Source organism: Salvelinus fontinalis, chromosome 31 (assembly GCF_029448725.1).
Source record: "Salvelinus fontinalis isolate EN_2023a chromosome 31, ASM2944872v1, whole genome shotgun sequence".
Taxonomy (NCBI): domain Eukaryota; kingdom Metazoa; phylum Chordata; class Actinopteri; order Salmoniformes; family Salmonidae; genus Salvelinus; species Salvelinus fontinalis.
In genome coordinates this window covers 22,704,963-22,732,769 of record NC_074695.1, presented here as the reverse complement: position 1 = coordinate 22,732,769, position 27,807 = coordinate 22,704,963, and the positions used below count along the sequence as shown (strand labels likewise).

General features: G+C 42.6%; 1 protein-coding gene across 12 annotated transcripts in view; it reads left to right on the top strand.

Moving 5' to 3' along the window:
- Positions 1–27,807, top strand: part of LOC129829832 (rap1 GTPase-activating protein 1-like) — a 111,143-nt gene that overhangs the window by 63,713 nt on the left and 19,623 nt on the right. For 9 of the 12 annotated variants that reach the window (XM_055891786.1, XM_055891792.1, XM_055891790.1 and 6 more), the window contains 3 exons: positions 10,201–10,303; positions 26,343–26,378; positions 27,737–27,784. In XM_055891786.1, the coding sequence (XP_055747761.1) occupies positions 10,201–10,303; positions 26,343–26,378; positions 27,737–27,784 (187 nt within the window). Of the gene's footprint in view, positions 1–6,553; positions 6,912–10,200; positions 10,304–24,121; positions 24,294–26,342; positions 26,379–27,736; positions 27,785–27,807 lie in introns of those variants that run through there. The other 3 variants (XM_055891789.1, XM_055891788.1, XM_055891782.1) reach the window with 3 other exon arrangements.

Here is a 27,807-nt window from a genome sequence, read left to right as displayed (position 1 = left end):
TCCCATCCCTCTGAAATTGTACCCATTCCGGCCAGCTCTATCACACTGCCTGGGGGCTGGGGTGGGGTGAAGATTTCAAGGGCCCCTGAAGGGAGCAGGTGGATCTCAGTCCACAACACATATGGACTGCTCCTGTCTGTGGCTGTTAGAGGGAAAAGGAAGGACAGGGTAGTACAGGAGTGACTGGTGGCAGCCAGACCAGACCAGAGCAGACCGGACCAAAGCAGAGCAGGGCAGCAGGTGATGTTGTCATGTGACCTATTTAGAACAGATTAAGCCAGAGGCTGACTGAAAACATCTGAGCTACTCATTGTCATGATGCTAATGTATTAGAGGAATGGGGGGAACATGGGGACCATGGAGGACATGCAGAACATCTCCTACATACATTTAAAACTTCCTCCTTATATTTAAATATCAGTGTTTTTTTTTGGGGGGGGGGGGGGGGGGGGGGGGGGGGGTTGGTGTTTGATTGAAATGCTTGTTGACCCCGGGAGGGAATAAGGAATTAGAGATCATCTACAGTGATACTGGACCAAATAGTGTAGTGTGGGCCGGCCATTCGTTGGTCCAATTCCTCCCGAGGTGATGCTGGAGCGTGTTACCTTGCCTGGGCTGGGATGTTCAATCCCTCCTTCTCTCATTGACCTTTAATACACAACATTCATACATACTGTACATGATGTCCCATCTGTTCTCTCCTCACCTCCCTGGCCCCTTCACAGCAGGGTCATCTGGGCTGAGGGAGGGATGGGGGGGATGTAGTGACGGAGGGAGGGAGGGAGGACAGGCTATCACACCACTCAAACCCCTAATCAACATGAATAGACCATCTGTTATCCTAGGCAGAGCAATATGAACACTGTAATAGCTAATCTATCAACTGTGATAGAGCACATTGATCATACTGGAAGATGTAGAGAGCAGCTGACCTGCTCATTCCTTCAGTTTTATCAAAGCTTGAAGTGGTCAAATGTATCCAGTTTTTCCTGTGAGAAATACAGTATCTCATCACATGTAAGCTCTCTATGAGAAAAGAGCAGCTGAGAGAGATTGAGCGTTGAGCAGCCCATCAGTTCTGTAATACTGAGGTCTGATTTGTTGGCATGTTTTCCATGCCTCAGATCCCGTGTGTGATATGTCTGTGATGGGGTTGTAAACCCGGGCCAGGCCGGGCAGGCTGCTCTGGGGTCAACGGATGGTCACACGCAGCTAGCCACCCAGAGACAGATCTCACAGATCCATCCATCCACGCAATACACTTCTCCTGCCTCTCTCTGACACACCAGCAAATGAGACACGGAAAGCCAGAAGGTAGCATAGTGGTTCCTTCATCGTTTTCCCACAGCTCATAAATTGACAAACCTGCAGTGTGGCACATTTTTACATACAGTCTGTCAATATTCATCTATACTTCCCCATACAATGAAGTGGGGTTCAGTATCACATATCTTGTTGTTGGTGCTCAGCCAACTGTGTACATATTCCAGAGGATGACTCAATCTGGCTGTGGGGAGCCTGCCAGTGCAGTGCTACTTTGCCTAAAGCCCAGAATGGCTGGCTGCTGCTGCTGGAAGGAATAAATGAAGGAAGACAAGTCTGGCACAGACTTTTTAACCAAGTCTCAGTAATAATAAACATTTACGTGTTGGTTTGAGAAGCCAGAATTACAATAAGATCCATTTTCACAATCAAAGTGGTGGAAAAAAGTACCCAATTGACATACTTTAGTAAAAGTAAATATACCTTAATAGAAATTGACTCAAGTAAAAGTGAAAGTCACCCAAGTATACTTAAGTATCAAAAGTAAATGTAATTGCTAAAATATTCTTCAGTATCAAAAGTAAAAGTAAAATTCAAATGATTTACATTAAGCAAAATCAGACAGCACCATTTTCTTTTTTTAATGTATTTTTATTTTTATTGGCAGCCAGAGGAACACTTCAACACTCAGACATAATTGACAAATAAAGCATTTGTGTTTAGTGAGTCCTCTGGATCAGAGGGAGTAGGGATGACCAGGGATGTTCTCTTGATAAGTGCGTGAATTGGATCATTTTCCTGTCCTGCTAAGCATTCAAAATGTAACGAGTACTTTTGGCTGTCAGGGAAAATGTATGCAGTAAAAAGTACATTATTTTTACATTAATGTAGTGAAGTAAAAGTAAAAGACCCATCTGGTTGCACTTAGTGGGACTATCATTTGTTTTTCAAGAGGACAATGACCCAACACACCTCCAGGCTGTGTAAGGGCTATTTGACCAAGAATGAGAGTGATGGAGTGCTGCATCAGATGACCTTGCCTCCACAATCACCCAACCTCAACCCAATTGAGATGGTTTGGGATGAGTTGGACCGCAGAGTGAAGGAAAAGCTGTGCTCAGCATATGTGGGAACTCGTTCAAAGGGTGACTACTTTGAAGGTTCTGAAATATAAAATATATTTTGGATTTGTTTAACCCTTTTTTGTTTACGACATGATTCCATATGTGTTATTTCATAGTTTTGATGTCTTCACTATTATTCTACAGTGTAGAGAGAAAAACCCTTGAATGAGTAGGTGTGTCCAAACTTTTGACTGGTACTGTATATGTACTGAGCGTGTCTGATGCTCAGCAAAAAAAGAAACGTCCCTTTTTCAGGACCCTGTCTTTCAAAGATACTTTGTAAAAATCATAATAATTTCACGACGTGTAAAGGGTTTAAATACTGTTTCCCATGCTTGTTCAATGAACCATAAACAATTAATGAACATGCACCTGTGGAACGGTCATTAAAACACTAACAGCTTACAGGTAGGCAAGTAAGGTCACAGTATGAAAACTTAGGACACTAAAGAAGCCTTTCTACTGACTCTGAAAAACACCAAAAGAAAGATGCCCAGGGTCCCTGCTCATCTGCGTGAATATGCCTTAGGCATGCTGCAAGAAGGCATGAGGACTGCAGATGTGGCCAGGGCAATAAATTGCAATGTCCATACTGTGAGACGCCTAAGACAGCACTACAGGAAGACAGGACAGACAGCTGATCGTCCTTGCAGTAGCAGACCACGTGTAACAACACCTGCACAGGATCGGTACATCCGAACATCACACCTGCGGGACAGGTACAGGATGGCAACAACAACTGCCCGAGTTACACCGGGAACGCACAATCCCTCCATCAGTGCTCAGACTGTCCGCAATAGGCTGAGAGAGGCTGGACTGAGGGCTTGTAGGCCTGTTGTAAGGCAGGTCCTCACCAGACATCACCGGCAACAACGTTGCCTATGGGCACAAACCCACCGTTGCTGGACCAGACAGAACTGGCAAAAAGTGCTCTTCACTCATGAGTCGCGGTTTTGTCTCACCAGGAGTGATGGTCAGATTCCCGATGACCCTCCAGCGTGACAATGCCACCAGCCATACTACTCGTTCTGCTCGTTCTGTTCCCAACCCTTCTCCTCTCGCTACTGCTGACCTTTGCAGATTCTGCCAATATGCTCCTGAAGTTGGCAGTAATAGGCTACACCGGGGGTCAGCAACCTTTTCCATTTGGAGTGCCAATTTATTTTACAATTGCATGCCAATTATGATTTTCATATGCACATTTTCGTGGAACAATTTCATTTATTTTACAATAGTCTTTGTATCTCAAAATCATTGTCATGTGGTTAATTGAAATTCTACCTAAATGAAAATGATGCAAATCTACATTGCATCAAATATTGTGGGCCCTCAGTTTCCCACACCAGTGAGCTCGGGACAGACACAGCTGTAGGCTATTTGTGCAAGGGATAAGAAGAAATCAGGTATTTTATGACATTTTTCCCTTTGATGCCGAGTGGTAGAAATACATTGAGGAACTATTGTCATTCTCAATGGATTCTATAAACACGCTTTGTTTACTTGCTGTTTGAGGTGAAGAAAAAATAACTTTGTTCAGACAATCATAAATACTATTTTTATTTATTTATTTTATTTTACCGTTATTTTACCAGGTAAGTTGACTGAGAACACGTTCTCATTTGCAGCAACGACCTGGGGAATAGTTACAGGGGAGAGGAGGGGGATGAATGAGCCAATTGTAAACTGGGGATTATTAGGTGACCATGATGGTTTGAGGGCCAGATTGGGAATTTAGCCAGGACACCGGGGTTAACACCCCTACTCTTACGATAAGTGCCATGGGATTTTTAATGACCTCAGAGAGTCAGGACACCCGTTTAACGTCCCATCCGAAAGACGGCACACTACACAGGGCAGTGTCCCCAATCCCAAATGGGCATATTTATAGGCCTACATTAGCATGCAGGCCAGGTAGCCTAGGCCTGCTTCTTATGCGTAATCAGGCGCGTGTCCTTACCCAACATTGACAGGTGTGCTCCAAACAAAAGACAATGAATAAATTGACAAAACTCGTAAATGGAATGAAATAAACCAAAATGTGTTTCTCACAAGTGTAGCATAGGTTTGAGCTCTGCAAACCATGTGTCCACTCTGACAATGAGAATGGTAAACCACTGTAATAATAATATATTGAATGCATTAACAGACATTTCTGTAACCAAACAAGCATTGTAGATAAGAAATTATGGGAATTAACAGTAAATGTTGACTATTACTGGTGATATATGTTATGTGGAATTGATAGACACTAACAATCAAAGGGCAAACAATTCACACAATGAAGTGTGTGAATGAAACATGAATGCGAACGAAATGGCAGGAAAGAGACGTGCCTTTGTGCATCTTAGCCACACTCCTCTTCTTCTTGGACCACGGAATCCTCAATGAATAGTCCCCTTTTTTTTGCAACTGTTTGACTAAAACAATCTCAGTTTTATTGACCAAACAATCGACCAGTCAAATAAACAGGGTCAGCCCTAAGAGGGATGTTGTCGCCCGGTTGTTTGATGTTGGCGATTACCTGCCTGGCATCGGGGTCTCCAGGACCAGAGCAGAGTCCTGGGGCCTGACAGTCCCGTTCCAGCGGTGCAAATCTTTTTACCAGGCGGAGCGACTCCTCCAAGGCAGGAAAGGGGCGGCAGGCAGGGCCTAGTGGTTAGAGCGTTGGGCTAATAACCGAAAAGTTGCAAGTTCAAATCCCCGAGCTGACAAGGTACAAATGTCGTTCTGCCCCTGAACAAGGCAGGTATCCCACTGTTCCTAGGCCGTCATTGAAAATAAGAATTTGTTTATAACTGACTTAGTCCCTTAGCCTAGTTAAATAATAAAAAATATATATAAAAGAAGAAAAAAAAGGAAAGGCTCCCTCGGGCCCTTTCACCTAACCACCTCTGCCCAGTATTTGTGGTGAAGTGGAGTCGATTGAGCCACCTGTTCTGAGAACTGGGACAGATTGACTTCGACCAACTCTCCATCACCTTGGGTGAGAGAGATGTTCAGCAACGGGATATGTTTAGCCTGGGCTATAGCTACATTGGTGAACTCACCAATGAGAGTCTCCTTATTGTTCAGGTTAGCTGGGGAATGCCCCTCTGCAGCCGCCCGATATCATCCATCATCCGGTCACAACAAAGGCACATTTTCCAGACACCCCTGTCCCGTATGCTGTCTGTCCTTCTGGTTAGTGAACATCTCACAGCGGTAGCATTCGACACTCAATGGTTGGCCATTGATATCCATTGGATTGCTGTCGGTAGCCATAAAGCTAAAGAACAAAGCAGGCTAGCCACAGCTAGCAGCCCTATAGCTTAAAGTCCAGGTAAGGCGGTGTGTTCCATGAATAGCTCAAATAGGCTACAAAAACAAACAAAAAGACGAGTGCATCGGTTCGGACCTGTACAGGCCGTCAGTAAATCTTTTGTTCACTTTTATTCTGGCATTGGGAAGTAAATCTGTGAGGATTACTTTTTGTAATTATTACTACAATACACAATTTTAAAGACTCTAATCCTTTATCTCTCCTAGCATACCAAACACTACTAATACGATGAATGCTACTCCTGCATGACTGTGCTTCAAGGCACAAGTTTTAGTGAAAGCAGGTCCACTTGGTCCTTGACTCAGACTATGGGAAGAACAGAAAGGTCAGTGCACTCACTGGCAGACAGGTCAGACAGTGCATTAGTGTTCCTACGTACCTGAGGGGACAAACAAACATGCTTTAGGAGAAGAGAACATCGCCAGGGACATTAGGACTGGTGGGAGCGGAATATGGTTGGAGGACTTCAAAAGAAACTGACATTCAACATGTTCCAGTAATAGACAAAATCTAAGCTTTCCTTTTTATTGCAGGAGTGCAATCACTGATCATTTTAGTAATTAAAAGCTCTTCTGCGTGTGGCCTCTCACTCCAAACTGTGGTACTGCAAGGCAGAGTATGTCTCCTCTAGTATTCTCTCTTACTGGAAGAATAACTATAGAAACACACTCAATGTATGAAGTACACTATTCAGTGTGTGGGTGGGTGGGTGGGTGTAGGTGTGTTGTTGGTTAGGTGCGTGGGTGCGTGCGTGAGTGCGTGGATGCGCGCATGCCTGTGTGTGTGCTTTTGCATGCGTCTGTCCCGTTGTCGGGGGAGAATCATCTGATTTGGTTGCCGGAGCAACCGGTCCTAGCTAGTGAGGCACGTTGTTTAATTAAGGTGAGGTGTATCCAGAGGAGAAGAGAACACACCTCTAGAAATCTCAGAGCAGAGCGGCAGGCTTCACTCTCTCCCTTCTCTCTCTCTTTTATTTCTTTCTCCCAGTCCCAGTATGAGCGGGGAGGGGCACCGTGTCAGAGAGGGAGGGAGAAAGGAGAAGAGAGCTAAGATCATTGAGAGAGAGAAATAAAGAGAAAGGGAATGCGTGAGAGAGCAGGTGTGTGACAGGCAGAGGCAGAGAGAGAGAGAGTCCTAGCCATCTGCTTTTTAACTGGTCTCTGATACATTTATCCAGGAGCAACACTGCTCACAGCTGACACAGAGTGAGTAACTTACTTTGCTCTTATTTCTGTTTCATCATGTTTGTTCTGATAGAACCTACAGCTTTTACTTTATGACCCTCTGATTTCATTCTGTAGCATTATATATAGGTTGGATTTGTTATGCAATCTGTGTTGTGTTGTTGTGGTGGGGGGGGGGGGGGGGTGAAGCTTGGCAGCTTAGTGCTTCCTACAAACTGATATGCATGAGTTTTATGTAGAGGCACGTAGCAGGCAGGCAGGCAGGCAGGCAGGCAGGCAGGCAGGCAGGCGCACAGAGCATATGTAATGTGTAGGGATGGTACCAGTATAGCAATACGTTTTCCAGGGCAATAATGAAAAGATGAAAGAGACCTCTTTGGTCCTTTAAAAACCTGCAGTATGTAGAATATCGTGTGCTGTAGCTTGGAAAATAAATACATGTGACTCTGGATGAGAACATAATGATGTTTGTTTCCAACATTAGGGCTGTTTTCCTAATTAGGTGAAATCTGCTTTGTGTTTTGTTTCCTTGCCACGATACTAAGGAGTTTCATGATACTGGTAGTAAGGAGAGTGGAGAGGAGAGAGGAGTCTCCCCTACTGCTCTGATGTGATATCGTTGTTATTTATGTGCTCTGACAGTTTGTGCGTGGTGCATGGTACAGTGTGTTTCCTCTCTCCTGATTCATGTCATTGGGGGAAAATGAGTCATCTATATTAGAACTATGCACACTTGCAATCACTCACTCAAGTTGCTAATCTCTTTCCGATCTTCTGACAGATCTTCTCTCTCTAAATTACACATCTAAATTAAATACATCCCACAACCACCAGGACCACCTTCTCCTTAGGGAGTTAGTCTGCTGGCTGGTGTGTGTGCACTCCAGCCCTGTCCATCCACAGTGTGTGTGTCTGGGTGTGTGTGCACTCCAGCCCTGTCCATCCACAGTGTGTGTGTCTGGGTGTGTGTGCACTCCAGCCCTGTCCATCCACAGTGTGTGTGTCTGGGTGTGTGTGCACTCCAGCCCTGTCCATCCACAGTGTGTGTGTCTGGGTGTGTGTGCACTCCAGCCTTGTCCATCCACAGTGTGTGTGTGCGTGCATGTGTGTGTCTGGGTGTGTGTCTGGGTGTGTGTGTACTCCAGCACTGTCCATCCACAGTGTGTATGTGTGTGTGTGTGTGTGTGTGTGCACTCCGGCTCCGTCCATACACAGTGTTTGTGTCAACTAACCCATAGCTCTACTAACCACTATATTAATTCGCAATTGGTAGTTGAGAGTGGTACTCAAGTACTATTTGAGAAGGTCCAGTCACACATTTCCTTGGTGGCAAATTCTGGACTGTTCACACCCTTCTTGTTGGCAAAGAGAAAAAAATACAGTTTTATAGCTCATTTCCTGCAATTATTCACTTTTTGCCATGTCGTATGTGTGTTCATATGATCTAGGGGTCTTGGCCAAAAGTATGTGGACACCCGCTTGTCGAACATCTTATTCCAAAATCACAGGCTTTAATATGGATTTGGCCCTCCCTTTGCTGCTATAACAGCATCCACTCTTCTGGGAAGGCTTTACACCAGATGTTGGAACATTGCTGCATGGACTTGCTTCCATTCAGCCTCGAGCATTAGTGAGGTCGGGCACTGATGTTGGGCAATTACGCCTGGCTCGCCTGGCAGCATTGTCATGTTGAAACAGGAAAGGGCCTTCCCCAAACTGTTGCCAAAAAGTTGGAAGCACAGAATCATCTAGAATGTAATTGTATGCTGTAGTATTAAGATTTCCCTTCACTGGAACTAAGGGGCCTAGCTTGAACCATGAAAAACAGCCCCAGACCATTATTCCTCCTCCACCAAACTTTACAGTTGACACTATGCATTGGGGCAGGTAGCGTTCCCTGGTATACGCCAAACCTAGATTAGTCCGTTGGACCGCTTCAGCATTCGACAGTCCTGTTCTGTGATTTTGTGTGGCCTACCACCTCGTGGCTGAGCCGTTGTTGCTCCTAGACGTTTCCACTTCACAATAACAGCATTTACAATTCACTGGGACAGCTCTAGTAGGGCAGAAATTTTACAAACTGACTGGTTGGAAAAGTGGCATCCTATGTCGGTACCACATTGAAAGTCACTGAGGCCATTCTAATGCCAATGTTTGTCTATGGAGATTGCATGTCTGTGTGCTCGATTTTATACAGTTCTGTTATACACCTGCCATGTTCTGTTATAATCTCCACCCGGCACAGTCAGAAGAGGACTGGCCATCCCTCATAGCCTGGCTCCTCTCTAGGTTTCTTCCTAGGTTCTGGTCTTTCTAGGGAGTTTTTCCTAGCCACCGTGCTTCTACACCTGCATTGCTTGCTGTTTGGGGTTTTAGGCTGGGGTTCTGTACAGCACTTTGTGACATCAGCTGATGTAAGAAGGGCTTTATAAATAAATGCGATTGATTGATTGTCAGCAATGGGTGTGGCTGAAATAGCAGAATCCACTAATTTGAAGGGGTGTCCACATGCTTTTGTGTATATATAGTGTATGCGTATTGATGGATGTCAACCCTATGACTTGATGTACTAGCAATATCATTGTATTCACTATAACTGTGTCACTGTGTTCCATGGGGATTTTGTATGTTTAATATTGTGTTTTATGCACCTTTGCTGCAAAACAAATTGCTCTCTGGGACAAATCAAGTTTAATCTTGAACTTCATCTGGACACAGTGGGATTCACAATCAGGGAGAAATGGCAATACATTTCTTGTATTCACCAGAAATGTTGACTGTAACATATTCTCCAGTCTCAAGCTCGTCCAGTATTTGTATTGGTTTCTACAAGATATTGAAAGTCACCCTTTAGCTCAACTCTCATATCCCCAGAAACCTTATTTAGCCTGAAATGTAATACAATATATTTTCCTCCGGTCACTGAGTCATCATATCTATGATCTAATAATACCCTACTGCCAGAACAATAGAGGAAGGAAGTCAGAGCAGAGACGAGGATGTAGAATGATATTGGATTACTCAGTCTCTTCATACTGCTCTTCAACCTCAGTGTACTGTTTACACCGTAGGCCATTGTGATGCTTCCCAGAATGGGCACCACGCTGCAGCCAGTGTTTCCTAAAGAGCTGTGTGTTGTGTTGTGTTGTGTTGTGTTGCAGTTGTAAGGGATTCTAACCCTAGAACCCTGAGGCATTCAGACACATTGTTTATTCCCCTTCTCTCCCCTCATGACCTCAGTGTGATATGAGGGACTTATTCTGATCTGTCTGATGTTCATGTTTCTCTCTGTGTGTTTCTGTGTTTGTAGGAAACAAAATGGGGGTGACCCCCGGATCTCTACCACACTAGAGCCACCGCTGTTCCAGCTCCCGCTGTCCCCACTCCCGTACACCGCTCCACCGTTTCACAAGGTAGGAGGGGAGGGTGGGGTAGGAGAGGTTTGGGTTTGTGTGCTGTGGACACCCGTCCTCAGCTTTCACCCCCCAGCATAACCTACACTCACTTACCCTATGTTCTCTGTGTCTGTACTCACCCTGTCTGTTCTGTCAGTTATGTCTGTCTGTCTGTACTCACCCTGTCTGTTCTGTATGTACTCCCTATGTCTGTTCTGTCTGTCTGTACTCACCCTGTCTGTTATGTATGTACGCCCCATGTCTGTTCTGTCTGACTGTACTCACCCTGTCTGTTCTGTCTGTACTCGCAATGTCTGTTCTGTCTGTCTGTACTCACCCTGTCTGTTATGTCTGCCTGTACTCACCATGTCTGTTGTGCCTGTCTGTACTCACCCTGTCTGTTATGTCTGTACTCACCCTGTCTGTTCTGTCTGTCTGTACTCACCATGTCTGTTCTGTCTGTCTGTACTCCCCATGTCTGTTCTGTCTGTCTGTCTGTACTCCCCATGTCTGTTCTGTCTGTCTGTCTGTCTGTACTCACCCTGTCTGTTATGTCTGCCTGTACTCACCATATCTGTTCTGTCTGTACTCACCCTGTCTGTTATGTCTGCCTGTACTCACCATGTCTGTTCTGTCTGTACTCACCATATCTGTTCTGTCTGTACTCACCATGTCTGTCTGTCTGTACTCAACCTGTCTGTTCTGTCTGTACTCCCCATGTCTGTTCTGTCTGTCTGTACTCACCCTGTCTGTTCTGTCTGTACTCACCATGTCTGTTCTGTCTGTCTGTACTCACCATGTCTGTTATGTCTGTCTGTACTCACCCTGTCTGTGCTGTCTGTACTCACCCTGTCTGTTATGTCGGCCTGTACTCGCCCTGTCTGTTGTGTCTGTCTGTACTCACCCTGTCTGTTCTTTCTGTACTCACCCCGTATGTTCTGTCTCTTTGTACTCACCCTGTATTTTCTGTAATTGCTGTCTGTCTGTACTCACCCTGTCTGTTCTATCTGTCTGTACTCACCATGTCTGTTCTGTCTGTCTGTACTCACCCTGTCTGTTCTATCTGCCTGTACTCACCCTGTCTGTTCTGTCTGTACTCATCCTGTATGTTATGTCTCTTTGTACTCACCATGTCTGTTCTGTCTGTCTGTACTCGTACTGTCTGTACTCAACATGTCTGTTCTCTCTGTCTGTACTCATCCTGTCTGTTCTGTCTGTCTGTACTCACCATGTCCGTTCTGTCTGTACTCACCCTGTCAGTTCTGTCTGTCTGTATTGACCCTGTGTAACCTAAGACTGTACTCACCCTGTCTGTTCTCTCTGTCTGTACTCACCCTGCCTGTTCTGTCTGCACTCGTACTGTCTGTTCTCTCTGTCTGTACTCACCATGCCTGTTCTGTCTGTACTCACCATGTCTGTTCTGTCTGTACCCGCACCGTCTGTTCTCTCTGTCTGTACTCGTACTGTCTGTTATGTCTGTCTGTACTCGCCCTGTCTGTTCTGTCTGTCTGTACTCGCCCTGTCTGTTCTGTCTGCCTGTACTCACCCTGTCTGTTCTCACTGTCTGTACTCACCCTGTCTGTTCTGTCTGTCTGTACTCACCCTGTCTGTTCTGTCTGTCTGTACTCGCCCTGTCTGTTCTGTCTGTACTCACCATGTCTGTTCTGTCTGTCTGTACTCACCCTGTCTGTTCTGTCTGTACTCACCATGTCTGTTCTGTCTGTCTGTACTCACCATGTCTGTTATGTCTGTCTGTACTCACCCTGTCTGTGCTGTCTGTCTGTACTCACCCTATCTGTTTTGTCATTTCTGTCTGTCTGTACTCACCATGTCTGTTGCGCCTGTTTGTACTCACCATGTCTGTTGTGCCTGTCTGTACTCACCCTGTCTGTTATGTCTGTACTCACCCTGTCTGTTATGTCTGCCTGTACTCGCCCTGTCTGTTGTGTCTGTCTGTACTCACCCTGTCTGTTCTATCTGTCTGTACTCACCATGTCTGTTCTGTCTGTCTGTACTCACCCTGTCTGTTCTATCTGCCTGTACTCACCCTGTCTGTTCTGTCTGTACTCATCCTGTATGTTTTGTCTCTTTGTACTCACCATGTCTGTTCTGTCTGTCTGTACTCGTACTGTCTGTACTCAACATGTCTGTTCTCTCTGTCTGTACTCATCCTTTCTGTTCTGTCTGTCTGTACTCACCATGTCCGTTCTGTCTGTACTCACCCTGTCAGTTCTGTCTGTCTGTATTGACCCTGTGTAACCTAAGACTGTACTCACCCTGTCAGTTCTGTCTGTCTGTACTCACCATGTCTGTTTTGTCTGTCTGTATTGACCCTGTGTAACCTAAGACTGTACTCACCCTGTCTGTTCTCTCTGTCTGTACTCACCCTGCCTGTTCTGTCTGCACTCGTACTGTCTGTTCTCTCTGTCTGTACTCACCATGCCTGTTCTGTCTGTACTCACCATGTCTGTTCTGTCTGTACCCGCACCGTCTGTTCTCTCTGTCTGTACTCGTACTGTCTGTTATGTCTGTCTGTACTCGCCCTGTCTGTTCTGTCTGTCTGTACTCGCCCTGTCTGTTCTGTCTGCCTGTACTCACCCTGTCTGTTCTCACTGTCTGTACTCACCCTGTCTGTTCTGTCTGTCTGTACTCACCCTGTCTGTTCTGTCTGTCTGTACTCACCATGTCTGTTCTGTCTGTCTGTACTCACCATGTCTGTTATGTCTGTCTGTACTCACCCTGTCTGTGCTGTCTGTCTGTACTCACCCTATCTGTTTTGTCATTTCTGTCTGTCTGTACTCACCATGTCTGTTGCGCCTGTTTGTACTCACCATGTCTGTTGTGCCTGTCTGTACTCACCCTGTCTGTTATGTCTGTACTCACCCTGTCTGTTATGTCTGCCTGTACTCGCCCTGTCTGTTGTGTCTGTCTGTACTCACCCTGTATGTTCTGTCTGTACTCACCCTGTCTGTTATGACGGCCTGTACTCGCCCTGTCTGTTGTGTCTGTCTGTACTCACCCTGTCTGTTCTTTCTGTACTCACCCCGTATGTTCTGTCTCTTTGTACTCACCCTGTATTTTCTGTAATTGCTGTCTGTCTGTACTCACCCTGTCTGTTCTATCTGTCTGTACTCACCATGTCTGTTCTGTCTGTCTGTACTCACCCTGTCTGTTCTATCTGCCTGTACTCACCCTGTCTGTTCTGTCTGTACTCATCCTGTATGTTTTGTCTCTTTGTACTCACCATGTCTGTTCTGTCTGTCTGTACTCGTACTGTCTGTACTCAACATGTCTGTTCTCTCTGTCTGTACTCATCCTGTCTGTTCTGTCTGTCTGTACTCACCATGTCCGTTCTGTCTGTACTCACCCTGTCAGTTCTGTCTGTCTGTATTGACCCTGTGTAACCTAAGACTGTACTCACCCTGTCAGTTCTGTCTGTCTGTACTCACCATGTCTGTTTTGTCTGTCTGTATTGACCCTGTGTAACCTAAGACTGTACTCACCCTGTCTGTTCTCTCTGTCTGTACTCACCCTGCCTGTTCTGTCTGCACTCGTACTGTCTGTTCTCTCTGTCTGTACTCACCATGCCTGTTCTGTCTGTACTCACCATGTCTGTTCTGTCTGTACCCGCACCGTCTGTTCTCTCTGTCTGTACTCGTACTGTCTGTTATGTCTGTCTGTACTCGCCCTGTCTGTTCTGTCTGTCTGTACTCGCCCTGTCTGTTCTGTCTGCCTGTACTCACCCTGTCTGTTCTCACTGTCTGTACTCACCCTGTCTGTTCTGTCTGTCTGTACTCACCCTGTCTGTTCTGTCTGTCTGTACTCACCCTGTCTGTTCTGTCTGTCTGTATTCCCCATGTCTGTTCTGTCTGTCTGTACTCACCCTGTCTGTTCTGTCTGTACTCACCATATCTGTTCTGTTCTGTCTGTACTGACCCTGTGTAACCTGAGACCGTACTCACCCTGTCAGTTTTGTCTGTCTGTACTCACCATGTCTGTTCTGCCAGTTCTATCTGTCTGTACTCACCCTGTCTGTTCTGTTCTGTCTGTACTGACCCTGTGCAACATGAGACTGTGCTCACCATGTCTGTTCTGTTCTGTCTGTACTGACCCTGTGTAACCTAAGACTGTACTCACCCTGTCAGTTCTGTCTGTCTGTACTCACCCTGTCAGTTCTGTCTGTCTGTACTCACCATGTCTGTTCTGTTCTGTCTGTACTGACCCTGTGTAACATGAGACTGTGCTCACCATGTCTGTTCTGTTCTGTCTGTACTGACCCTGTGTAACCTAAGACTGTACTCACCCTGTCAGTTCTGTCTGTCTGTACTCACCCTGTCAGTTCTGTCTGTCTGTACTCACCATGTCTGTTCTGTTCTGTCTGTACTGACCCTGTGTAACATGAGACTGTGCTCACCATGTCTGTTTTGTCTGTCTGTATTGACCCTGTGTAACCTAAGACTGTACTCATCCTGTCTGTTCTCTCTGTCTGTACTCACCCTGTCAGTTCTGTCTGTACCCGCACCGTCTGTTCTCTCTGTCTGTACTGGTACTGTCTGTTCTCTCTGTCTGTACTCGCCCTGTCTGTTCTGTCTGTCTGTATTGACCCTGTGTAACCTGAGACCGTACTCACCCTGTCAGTTCTATCTGTCTGTACTCACCATATCTGGTCTGTTCTGTCTGTACTGACCCTGTGCAACATGAGACTGTGCTCACCCTGTCTGTTCTGTTCTGTCTGTACTGACCCTGTGTAACATGAGACTGTGCTCACCATGTCTGTTCTGTTCTGTCTGTACTCACCCCGTGTAACATGAGACTGTGCTCACCCTGTCTGTTCTGTCTGTACTCACCCTGTGTAACATGAGACTGTGCTCACCCTGTCTGTTCTGTCTGTACTCACCATATCTGTTCTGTTCTGTCTGTACTGACCCTGTGTAACATGAGACTGTACTCACCCTGTCTGTTCTGTTCTGTCTGTACTCACCCTGTGTAACATGAGACTGTGCTCACCCTGTCTGTTCTGTTCTGTCTGTACTGACCCTGTGTAACATGAGACTGTGCTCACCCTGTGTAACATGAGACTGTGCTCACCATGTCTGTTCTGTCTGTACTGACCCTGTGTAACATGAGACTGTGCTCACCATGTCTGTTCTGTTCTGTCTGTACTGACCCTGTGTAACATGAGACCGTACTCACCCTGTCAGTTTTGTCTGTCTGTACTCACCATGTCTGTTCTGTTCTGTCTGTACTCACCCTGTGTAACATGAGACTGTACTCATCCTGTCTGTTCTGTTCTGTCTGTACTGACCCTGTGTAACATGAGACTGTGCTCATACTGTCGGTCCTGTGTGTCTCTATTCTCTACCCTAAAGCCTGTTTGAATAATATTCATTCTGAAGGTGAAATGACCCTGTCCCAAAACCACAATGTGTCACCTACCTTACTAATGTACTCTCTAAATTCATTCACAATTCAAATTGTGGCAAAAGTACTTGTCAAAATACTTGTCATCAGCACCCATTTCCAAGTGATCCATTTCAAATAATATATACCTTTTGACAGGTCTTACATCTGAACTGAAAGGCTAACTAATCTGTCTCAGATATTTTGGGAGGTATTAGATTAAAACCTCTTAAGTGTAGGGGGCAGTATTTTTGTTTTGGGCTAAAAAAAACGTACCCATTTGAAACTGGCTATTTCTCAGCCCCCGAAACTAGAATGTGCATATAATTGTCAGATTAGGATAGAAAATACTCTAAAGTTTCCAAAACTTTGTCTGTGAGTTTAACATAACTGATATTGCAGGCTAAAACCTGAGGAAAATCCAATCAGGAAGTGCCTCTGTTTTTGAAACCTCTCTGTTCTTATGCATCCCTATCACCCATTTAAAGGGATATCAACCAGATTCCTTTTTCTATGGCTTCCCTAAGGTGTCAACAGCCTTTAGACATAGTTTCAGGCTTTTATTTTGAAAAATTAGCGAGAACGATCACATTGCGTAAGTGGATAGGTGGGGGCTCTCAGAGTGAGTTGTGCGCAACAGAGAAAGGCGGCCATTGTTACTCCCGGTCCCATTGAAAAACCAACACTCCCGGTTGATATATTATCGAATAGATATTTGAAAAACAACCTGAGGATTGATTATAAAAAACGTTTGACATGTTTCTGTGGACATTATGGATATTATCTGGAATTTTATTCTTGTCTGCGTTGTCGTGACCGCTTTTTCCTGTGGATTTCTAAGCATAATGCGCCAAACGAATGGAGGTATTTGGATATAAAAATATCTTTATGGAACAAAAGGAACATTTGTTGTCTAACTGGGAGTCTCGTGAGTGAAAACATCCGAAGATCATCAAAGGTAAACGATTAATTTGATTGCTTTTCTGATTTTCGTGACCAAGTTACCTGATGCTAAGTGTACTTAATGTTTTGTTGAGCGATCGATAAACTTACACAAACGCTTGTATTGCTTTCGCTGTAAAGCATAATTTCAAAATCTGAGACGACAGGTGGATTAACAAAAGGCTAAGCTGTGTTTTGCAATATTGCACTTGTGATTTCATGAATATGAATATTTTCTAGTAATATTATTTGACTGTGGCGCTATGCTATTCAGCGTTACTGATGACAATTATCCCGGAACCGGGATGGGTGGTTCAGAAAGATTAAAGGTATCTGAGCTTGGTGATTAAGAGGATACAATCTTGATGATGTCAGCGAGGTTTAAGAGGATTCCCTACACTTAGAAAGGAAGGACTTACACTTGGCTGGCTGAACAGAATGGAATGGTTAGAACGAGAAACAGATCAAGACAGAGTGTTCTGAGATTGGGTTATTTAACTTGAATCATTCACTTCCCTTGATAATCCAGTCAACACCCATGCATAGTTCTTTGAGTAGGCCTTCACCACATTAGACCTAAGTAGCAGACCAAGAGTAGAAGGATTGAATCTTGAGGAGGGGATGGATAGACAGTGTGAGAAGCAGGAAGTAGAGAGGGAGTCGTGGACGGTTTACCAGATCAAGAGTTAGCGAGCCTTGTGGTGAAATCAGGCCAATCCCTAATTAACCCCATCTGTGAAGGATTGGACCATTACAGTCATCTGTAGCGTTACAATAAGAAGAACGTGTGTTAAAGGGATACTTCAGGATTTTGGCAATGAGACCCTTTATCTACTTCCGCACAGTCAGATGAGCTTGTGGATACCGTTTTTATGTCTCTGTGTCCAGTATGAAGGAGGCAGTTTCCCTAGCCAATGCGAACTAGCATGCTATCCTCATTGCCAAAATCCCTGACATGTCTACCTTGGATCAGCCTCTCAGAATAATACTCAAGACAAACAAGCAACCCAGAAAAGGATTAAAAACAGCCCATATTAACATCCTGTATGTATTCTGAGAAACAAGGCTCATGAAATTGACAACTTACTAACATCAGAAAACATTCATATTATGTCCATCTCTGAAGTATTCTTTTAAGGCATTGCTGAGAGATTGTAGGTTGTGCTTATTGATAGTTGTTGGAATGAGGGGTACTGTGTGGGTACTGTGAGGGTCAGAGCCCTCTGCAAAGGGCAGTCATTCTTATGTGCACACACACACACACACACACAGCGTCAAGGTCGGTCAGAGACTGCGTCACATGGCACATGACTCCTACCAACTTTAACTGAATAAAATAAATCCAACTTTTTTTCCAACCACAGAGATTAGATTAAATATGACCTGCTGCTTTTTCTTCTAAATGTCTCCACTCTGGAATTACTGTATATTAGCACATTGTTGCTCTGACTTCATGGAGGTACAGATTGTTTCACTTGACTTTGACGAAAGGTGATCAACACGGTGTAACATGCAGTTGTAGAGACTGACAGTTCTACTATAATTATTTCAGTTCTACTGTCAATTTCATAATTTTACAGACCAGGAACAATCATGCAAGCACAGTCCTCCCTGTCATAATAAGCTCAGAGGACATGGAAATGGTATTTTATCCCAGAGAAAGAGAAGTGAAATCAATGTTAGTAACCCAATCTATGTTCCTTTAACTTTTAGTTCCGGGGGTTTTGTCAGCAATAATCATATGCCCATAGAATGTCCACTGTTTGCACTGAAACGGCCTGCTTTAGGAAGAAAGAAGCCTCTGCGGGCAGACCACTCACTACCATTGGCTCAAATGTAAATGTCACTGACATGTCTACCTTGGATCAGCCTCTCAGAATAGTACTAAAAACAAACAAGCAACCCAGAAAATGATTAAAAACAGCCCATATTTACATTCTGAGAAACAAGGCTCATGAAATTGACAACTTACTAACATCAGAATACATTAATATTCTGTTCATCTCTGAAACACACTTAGATCATTCCTTTGATGATGCAGTAGTATCTCTACATGGTTATAGCATTTACAGGAAAGATAGAAATGCAAATGGAGGAGATGTTGCTATATATGCCCAGAGTCATATTCCTGTTAGGCTGCAGAGGATCTCATGTCAGATGATGTAGAAGTAATATGGCTACAGGTTCATCTATTCTCGTAGGAAGTTGCTATAGAGCAGCAAGTGCTAAAAGTCAGTATTTGGACTATATGTGTGAAATGCTCGAAAATGTATGTAATATCAACAGATAGGTATATTTTCTGGGTGACCTAAATATTAACTGCTTGTCTTCAAGCTGTCCACTCAAAAAGAAGATTCAAGCTGATTCCAGAAATCTGGTTCAGGTTATCAGTCAACCTAGCAGGATATTTACAAACAGAACAGGAACCAAATCATCCACGTGTATTGACCACATCTTTACTAATGCGGCTGGTCTAAAGCATTATCCACACCCATCGGATGTAGTGATTATAATATAATAGGCATATCTAGAAAAAAGTTCCAAAGACTGGACTTAAAATTGTGTATATGATTTATGAAGGCATGCGCCCATCAAGAAACAGACTGTTAGAACGGCTAAATCCCCATAGTTAGATCTATGAAGGATGTCAGCCCTATGACTTGATGTACTAGTCCAAAAACTCTATGGCTAAAGTGGGATGAGGCCAAGGGAATAGCAAATAATTCTCACAACACAGCAGATTGGACAAACATGCAGTAAATTGTACAAAACTAAACAAAAAGAAGAAGAAACTATACTATGGTACAAAGATATATGATATAAAGAATGATAGTAAAAAGCTCTGGAGTAACTTAAAGGAAATTCTGGGCAAAAAAGCTAGCTCAGCTCCATCCTTCATATAGTTAGATGGTTTGTTCATAACAAAACCCTTTGATGTTGCCAACCACTTTAATAACTATTTTGTTGACAAGATTAGCAAACTTAGGCATGATGCACCAACAACCGCTGTGCCTATTCATGCATAACGGAACAAATAATGAAAGACAAGCACTGTAGTTTTGAGTTCTGCAAAGTTGGTGTGGAAGAGGTGATTTTCTTCTATCTATTAATAAGGACAAGCCACCTGGTGCCGACAACCTGGATGGTAAATTGCTGAAGTTGATAGCGGAATACATTGCTACTCCTGTTTGCCACATCTTCAATTTAAGCTTACAAGACGGTGTGTGCCCTCAGGCCTGGAGGGAGGCAAAGGTCGTTCCGCTGCCCAACAATAGCAAAGCACTCTTTAGTGGTTCAAACAGCTAACCAATCAGCCTATTACCGGTGCTTAGCAAACTTTCGGGAAGAAATGTGTTTGACCAAATACAATGTTATTTTACAGAAAACGAATTAACAACAGACTTTCAGCGTACTTATAAGGAAGGGCACTCAACATGCTCGGTAATGACACTGATGATTGGCTGAAAGAAACTGATAATCAGAGGATTGTGGGAGATGATTTGTTAGATTTCAGTGCAGCTTTTGATATCATTGATCATAACCTATTGCTGAAAAATCTTCGGTGTCATGGACTTACATCCTACCCATCTAGGAGAACCAGAGGAGTTTCTTTAATGGAAGCATTCGGTTGAGTGCATGTACTGCAGGGCAGCCGACTTGGGCCATCATTGTTTTTACTAATGACCTTCCACTGACCTTGAATAAAGCCTGTCTGTCTGTGTACGCTGATGACTCAACTGTACAGTACATATTCCAGCTACGACAGTAAAATAAATAACTGACACTCTTAACATAGAGCTCCAGTCAGTTTTTGAACGGGTAAACAGCAATAGGCAGGTGCTAAATATCTCAAAAACGAAACCTCATCCAGATATATTACTGAATAATGTGACGATTGAGCAAGTTGAGGAGACTAAACTACTCTGTGTAACCCTAGATGGCAAGCTATCATGGTCAAAACATATAGACTCAATGGTTGCTAAAATGGGAAGAGGTCTGTCCATGATAAGGCGTTGCTCTACTTTCTTGACATCTAATCCACCAGACAGGTCGTGTAGGACCTAGCTTTGTCACACCTGGACTACTGCCCAGTTGTGTGGTCACGTGCGGCAAAGAAGGACATAGGAAAATTGTAGTTGGTACAGAGCAGAGTAGCACGTATTGCACTTAGATGTACACGAAGGGCAAATGTCAGTGGTATGCATGTCAATCTCAAAGCTGGCTCAAAGTTGAGGAGAGATTGACTGCATCACTATTGGCCTTTGTGTGACTTGTTGATGGGTTAAAGGTACTGAACTGTCTGTTCAACTCTCTGCCACCCCAGGTAACTCAAGCTAGCAATAAAACCAGATTAAGAAAAATTATAAAAGAACACTTTAGAGCATGACGGTTATTTGCATATAATTTGTATTGTATTATGTATTGTATTATGTATTGTATTATGTATCGTATTATGTAGTGTATTATGTGTAGTATTATGTAGTTTATTATGTATTGTATTATGTATTTTATTATGTAGTGTAATGCATTATGTAGTGTATTATGTAGTGTATTATGTCTGGTATTATGTAGTTTATTATGTATTGTATTATGCAGTGTATTATGTGTGGTATTATGTAGATTATTATGTATTGTATTATGTATTTTATTATATAGTGTATTGTATTATGTAGTGTATTATCTATTGTATTATGTAGTGTATTATGTAGTGTATTATGTAGTGTATTGTGTATTTTATTATGTGTGGTATTGTGTACTTTATTATGTATTGTATTGTGTATTTTATCATGTATTGTGTTATGTATTTTATTATGTATTGTATTATGTAGTGTATTATGTAGTATATTATGTCTGGTACTATGTAGTTTATTATGTATTGTATTATGTTTTTTGTTATGTAGTGTATGATGTAGTGTATTATGTATGGTATTATGTAGTCTATTATGTATTGTAATATGTATTGTATTATGCAGTTTATTATGTGTGGTATTATGTATTTTATTATGTAGTGTATTATCTATTGTAGTATGTAGTGTATTATGTATTTTATTATGTATTGTAGTATGTATTATGTAGTTTATTATGTATTGTACTATGTATTTTATTATGTAGTGTATTATGTATTTTATTATGTAGTTTATTATGTATTGTAGGATGTAGCTTATTGTGTATTGTATTATGTATTGTATTATGTATTTTATTATGTAGTGTATTATGTAGTCTATTATGTATTGTAATATGTATTGTATTATGCAGTTTATTATGTGTGGTATTATGTATTTTATTATGTAGTGTATTGTATTATGTAGTGTATTATCTATTGTAGTATGTAGTGTATTATGTATTTTATTATGTATTGTAGTATGTATTATGTAGTTTATTATGTATTGTACTATGTATTTTATTATGTAGTGTATTATGTATTTTATTATGTAGTTTATTATGTATTGTAGGATGTAGCTTATTGTGTATTGTATTATGTATTGTATTATGTAGTGTATTATGTGTGGTATTATGTGTGGTATTATGTAGTTTATTATGTGTGGTATTATGTATTTTATTATGTATTGTATGATGTAGTGTATTATCTATTGTATCATGTACTGTATTATGTATTGTATTGTATTATATAGTGTATTATGTATTTTATTATGTAGTGTATTATGTCTGGTATTATGTAGTTTATTATGTATTTTATTATGTGTGATATTATGTAGTTTATTATGTATTGTATAGTGTATTTTGTTATGTATTGTATTATGTGTTGTATTATGTGTTGTATTATGTAGTGTATTATGTAGTGTCCAGGACTCTGGACCCAGCTGATGTACTGTATGCACAGATCGAGATACTTCTCTCCAAAGTTTTAACGAGTAGCTCAGAAAGACAGACGGTGGGTGGGTGGAGTTGAGTAGCAGCTGACAAACAGGTCTGGTAGAGAGAGGAGTTATTGCTCTTTATCCTAATGATAGGCCTATTGGTCTTTTCTAAGGAGAGGTCCCAGCTCTGACACCTGCACTAGGCCTGCATACAGGGCATTATAACTGAGGCTGAGCCAGGCAGATCCCACACTGCTGTTCACTCCTCCCCCACTGGGCACAAACTGATTGAAGCACAGTGGATAGCACATTATTCTGTCAAATATAAATCAGCTAAATATCTAACATTATATTACCATTTGAGCTTTGCTGTGCTTTTAAATGGTTGAAAGCACAGTGATAGTCATTTGGGTGACAATTAAATAAAAAAATCAGACATTGTTTTTCAATTGGAATTTTATTGTGCTTTCAGATGGTTGAAAACATAGTGATAACACACTGAACATTCAGCTAACTTTTGGCTGTCTTTTTGAGTGGCTGAATATAGGTTGTAATCTCATTGATCAACGTCTCAACCAAATATTACCCAATTATCCACATTGAAGTGACGTGGTGTTCCCTGTGGGCCACCTCTCAGACCGGCTGGCTGGCTGGCTTTGCGTGTCACCAGTCATTATGTTAATAACAGCTCTAGTATTATTTTTGGGGAACTGGGCTGATACCGAGAACTTGTAAAGAGCAGTATCAACAAACCTCTGCATCATCAAGACAGTTTTTTTGTGAGATGTTAATGGTGGGAGGTGTTAACCCATGTACCCGGTTAGCCATTTATGTAAATGACAGCTGAAAAGTACCAGTGTCCAGGGCCTTGGTCCAGTCAGAGCAGGTCCACTGAGGCCATGGCCCAGAGAGATACTGGAGCCAGGCCGTGGAGGTGGAAACACAAAAGTGAGACATTTTGGGTAAAACATTGGGGTAAGTCCTTAGTGGAAATATGCCATATGTGGGATGAGATCTTATAGTGTTATTTCTCTATTCTATTCCCTTTCTCTTTGATCCAGCTTTGTTATAATGAGCAGCCCAAAAAAGTGAAAGGAATTTCATTGAAATTATGGCAGTTGATGTACGCCTACAATTGTATTACAATAAAGTTATTCGTAGCTATATGAGCCCAAAACATTGTCTCTCTAAAGTGAAGCAGCGCCCACAACTACCCTAGCTCCAGTGTGGGTAGGCGGGTGCTGCAGGGACTTGTCTGAGCTGTAGAGAACATCACGGCCTGAGGAGTAGGACCATGCTCCACCTCTGGCCATCTGCCAGACACACAGAGAGAGAGGAGGAGTGTTGTACACACAGTGCTCTTTCGGGAATGCATTACCTCCCTTTCTACTTCCTAGATAGTGACAGAGAGACAAAGATAGCGTAAAAAGACACCATTTTTAACTGAGAATCGCTGAACAACCTACGACACACACCTACGGACATACTCATTATACAAACATGCAGTTGAGGATTCCTTGAGTCTGTCACCACCTCTGCCTCCTCTGTGAGTCTTGGTCATGGCTGTAGTCGTTTGGGGAGTCACTGTGCTGTGGGTGAGGAACTCTGCAGTACCACAGTGGAATACAGGCATGTCTCTGGGGCTGGACAAAGACGCACCAGGCAATGTGTTCTTCTAATCCTGGACACTTGAACTCAACAGTTGAACTCACAAACCAGGGACTCTGAATCATTTTTCAGCTGCAGGATTTTTCCTTGGAAAATAGTCTACTTTGAAAATGTCTAAAAGTCAGATTCATCTCAATGCTCCACTGGTGACAGTGGGACCATGGAGGAGACCCAGCGAAGTAAGTACTTGGGTAGATTAGTCACACCTCTGACAGAGATCTCTTCTTTTGATTGTATGAAGTATTAGGACTAGAGTAAGCATAAAGGGCTTATTCTCACCGAAGAGAGTTATCGGGTTGAAATGTCAAGTTACATAATATGTACATACACTTTTCAAATCACATTAGTGACGGGAATGTCACGAGCTGAGAGAGGTTTCGGTTGACGTTCTTGCTTTGCAGCTCAAAAGTATCTTAAATGTCACAGTAGCCACTAGACAGGAGGCTAAGCATCACAAACTATATTAGGCCTACACTATTAATTATTGGAACAGAACCATATTATATTGTTGAATAATGAAACAATTCACAAGCATGTGTGGACAATTAAAGTTATTTTTTCTAGTCTGTAGGCTACACTCAATACATTTTAGCCTCAAGACAAAAGCACAGAGTTACTGGTATCTAAAGCTAACAAAATGTCTTCATCAAGTAACGTTAGCATATCAAAAATGAATGATTTAACCCTCTCATATTATTATAAAAGTACAGTAGGCCTACATTACAACATTACAACAAACCAGGCTTCAAGAAGACGAGGACCGTTGTTTGTAGATTTAATTCAAAGAGCTCATTCACTGAACTTTCTTTAGATGAGAAGCTTGGGTTATTGCCGGTTCAAATCCAGGTCAGTATTATGGAATACTACCATGTTGATTGTTCCTTGTTCATTTAGTGGTAAAGGCAATATACTGTAAATGTATTTGTGCCTTTAAGAAAAATCCTATAATGTATACATATTCCAGTTGTGTTTCTGACAGTTGACTGTTCTGTATGTAGACAATGAGGATGTCATGTGTCTCTGAATAGTTCAGCTGGCCATACTGTTTTGACAGTGTCATCGTTTTCAACAGTGTGTTTTCCAAGTCAGTGATGTTTATCTTTAGGGTTAGTACTAGTTTGTACTGTTGCAGACTTTTGTTTGCATATGGCGGAGGACTGATACTCACTCTGGACACTCAGATCATATAGTACTGTACACAAACTGGTTGGTCATGTCAGCCTTGAGTGAGTGTGCCTTTTGGATTCTGACATCTTTTGAGACCGGAATTCTCATACTTTTGTGTTATCCAGACTGCCGTCTGTTAAGATACTGAGTACCAACCCTAATCAACTACAATTTGAAAACATCAAAGGTGACATGTCTGAACTTCTCAGCATGTGAAATGGTAAGGGAATATTATTACATGTTGAAGCATTCTTTACTTTGGTGTGTTGACTATGAAACAGGGTCCACTTCAACCAGGGAGGGGCGGATTAGTTCACACAGATGGAATCTGTTAAAAAGTCCAGTAAAGTGTTGAAACTCTGAAATGGACGATGCCAAAATTCCTTTAGGACGTTATAGTCCTACATAACATGCCACTGCATCGTTTTTGATGCTGCATGGAAGATACAGCATCTTCCATCTTGATGTTGATGAATCGTGTGCTGGCAACCTGCCTAGACTGAGCATGATGCAGACCATCTCCTAGCATATAGATTTACAACCCAACGAGACTCAGACATGCTGACATACTATCATTTTGTTGTTGCTATTGTCATGGAACATTATCTTAAACAGTATCATCAAAGGGAAGAAAGCTGTGGCTCAGGCAAGACTCTCTGTGAGATGGGACGTGTTTCTCCATTCAGGCTCACACGCCAGGCCCTTCAATATACTGTATCAGTTTATGTTTATCACACTGGTGATTTATGTATCTGTTGCTCTCGGAGATGTAAACAGTCTTTTTTTAAAGGATTATTCCACTGAAAGATTCATCTCACTTCTGAGTGGAAGAAAACAATGAGTGTGTGTTTCCGCAGGGCCAGATGTGCAATGCCATGGAGAACTAATGTGTAACAAATTAATTATGTGATGGTTCTATGAAATAATATTTTATAGTAGAAAGTTCACACAGTCAGTCCTTAGACTCAGTTTGTTATACAATGGGAACACATACCACGCTAACGCTGATAGAATACTGAATAGAGTTTAATTGCCACCTCATCTCATTCTCCTCTCTCCAGACCACAGGTTTATTTGAAATGATTGAGAAAATGCAGGTAATGTATTTTGGATCTCTTGCTGTTCCTTTATTAACTCATGTTTCTAAGCTAGACAATGTACACTAACCAGTGATTTAGTCTCTTTTACTGTAAATGCTGCTTTTTTGGCTTTGCTCTCCTGTAACAACGGCTTGTCCTACTTGTGCTCTGTACTGAAGGTTAGCAGAGCTGGGACAGACAGTGTTGGAGAGGAGATGTCTGGACACGAGCAGTGTGCCTGACTTTAGACAGCCACTCTCTCGATGCTTATTCCCAGACCCTCAGCTAATTACCTCACTTCAGAGAGCCTCTAATAACCCCCTGTCCCCTGGCCTTTGAAAACTGTAACCAGCCTCCATGCACAAACTAGAGGAATATCGGTTAACATTACAGCATTTTACTACTTATCATAACGTAAGATCGTGTTTGATACAGTACCAACATTGGTGAACAGGGTGTGCTTTTTACACTGTCTGAAGGTACATTTTTATTACAGGGTCATATAAAGTAAGATATGACTTTATTGTAAGAGCTGTAATACAAAGTCTGTATAGAGAATGAATTCCTTCTCTATTTCTTAAGGATTATTTTTCATAAACATATACATAATATTTGGGCTTGGGGATATTATATATGGGCTTGTGTTTTTATTCTGTATGTATGTTGACATAGTTATGTATAAAACAATTTATTTGAACAGAAGATTCCTCGTCAGTTTGTATGTCAGATGCTCCAGGGATTCCACTTCTCCTCAATAACAGACCGCATATCAAACACACCAAACTCACAGCAGCAACTATCTGCTCCATCATATCAGACAGACTCACAGCCCTCACATGGTCTGTCCTTTACCCATAGGTCTGTAGCACACTCATGGACTGAGCGACAGTATGGGAATTTCAGGCCACTTACTGTTCGTATGCCAAGTCTGTGTGACACAGCCCCAAAGGGGTTATTACTGCTTCCATGCCTTTCCATCCAGATAGCTGTTAACTGGCTGCTCTGTTGTACATCTCCCTACCTATCTCTCCCCAACTCCCCACTCTGCATCCCTTTGCTCTTCTGCCTGCTATCTGTATAAACATATGGATGGCTTTGTAACCTCTTTGTCTGTTGATAATATGATTAGTCCTCCCTGTACTTTGTTACTTCCTCTAAAACTGTGAATTCAAATGTAACTAATCTGTCAGATAAGACGTACGACACGGCTGTGAATCAGTAATGATGATGAACATCTCTGGACCTCTGATGACCTGGGTTTGGAATGTAACATCATCTGTCATGTGTAACTAGCGTGTGACAATTATCTTCTTCTCTCTCTCTCTCTCTCCCGCTCTCTCTCTCTGTGTGTTTCTCTCTCTCCCTTTCTCTCTCAGGGCAACAGAATGGATGAGCAGCGATACACCTTTCCTCCCCCGCTCAAAGTACGCTCTCGCTGGGTCTCCTG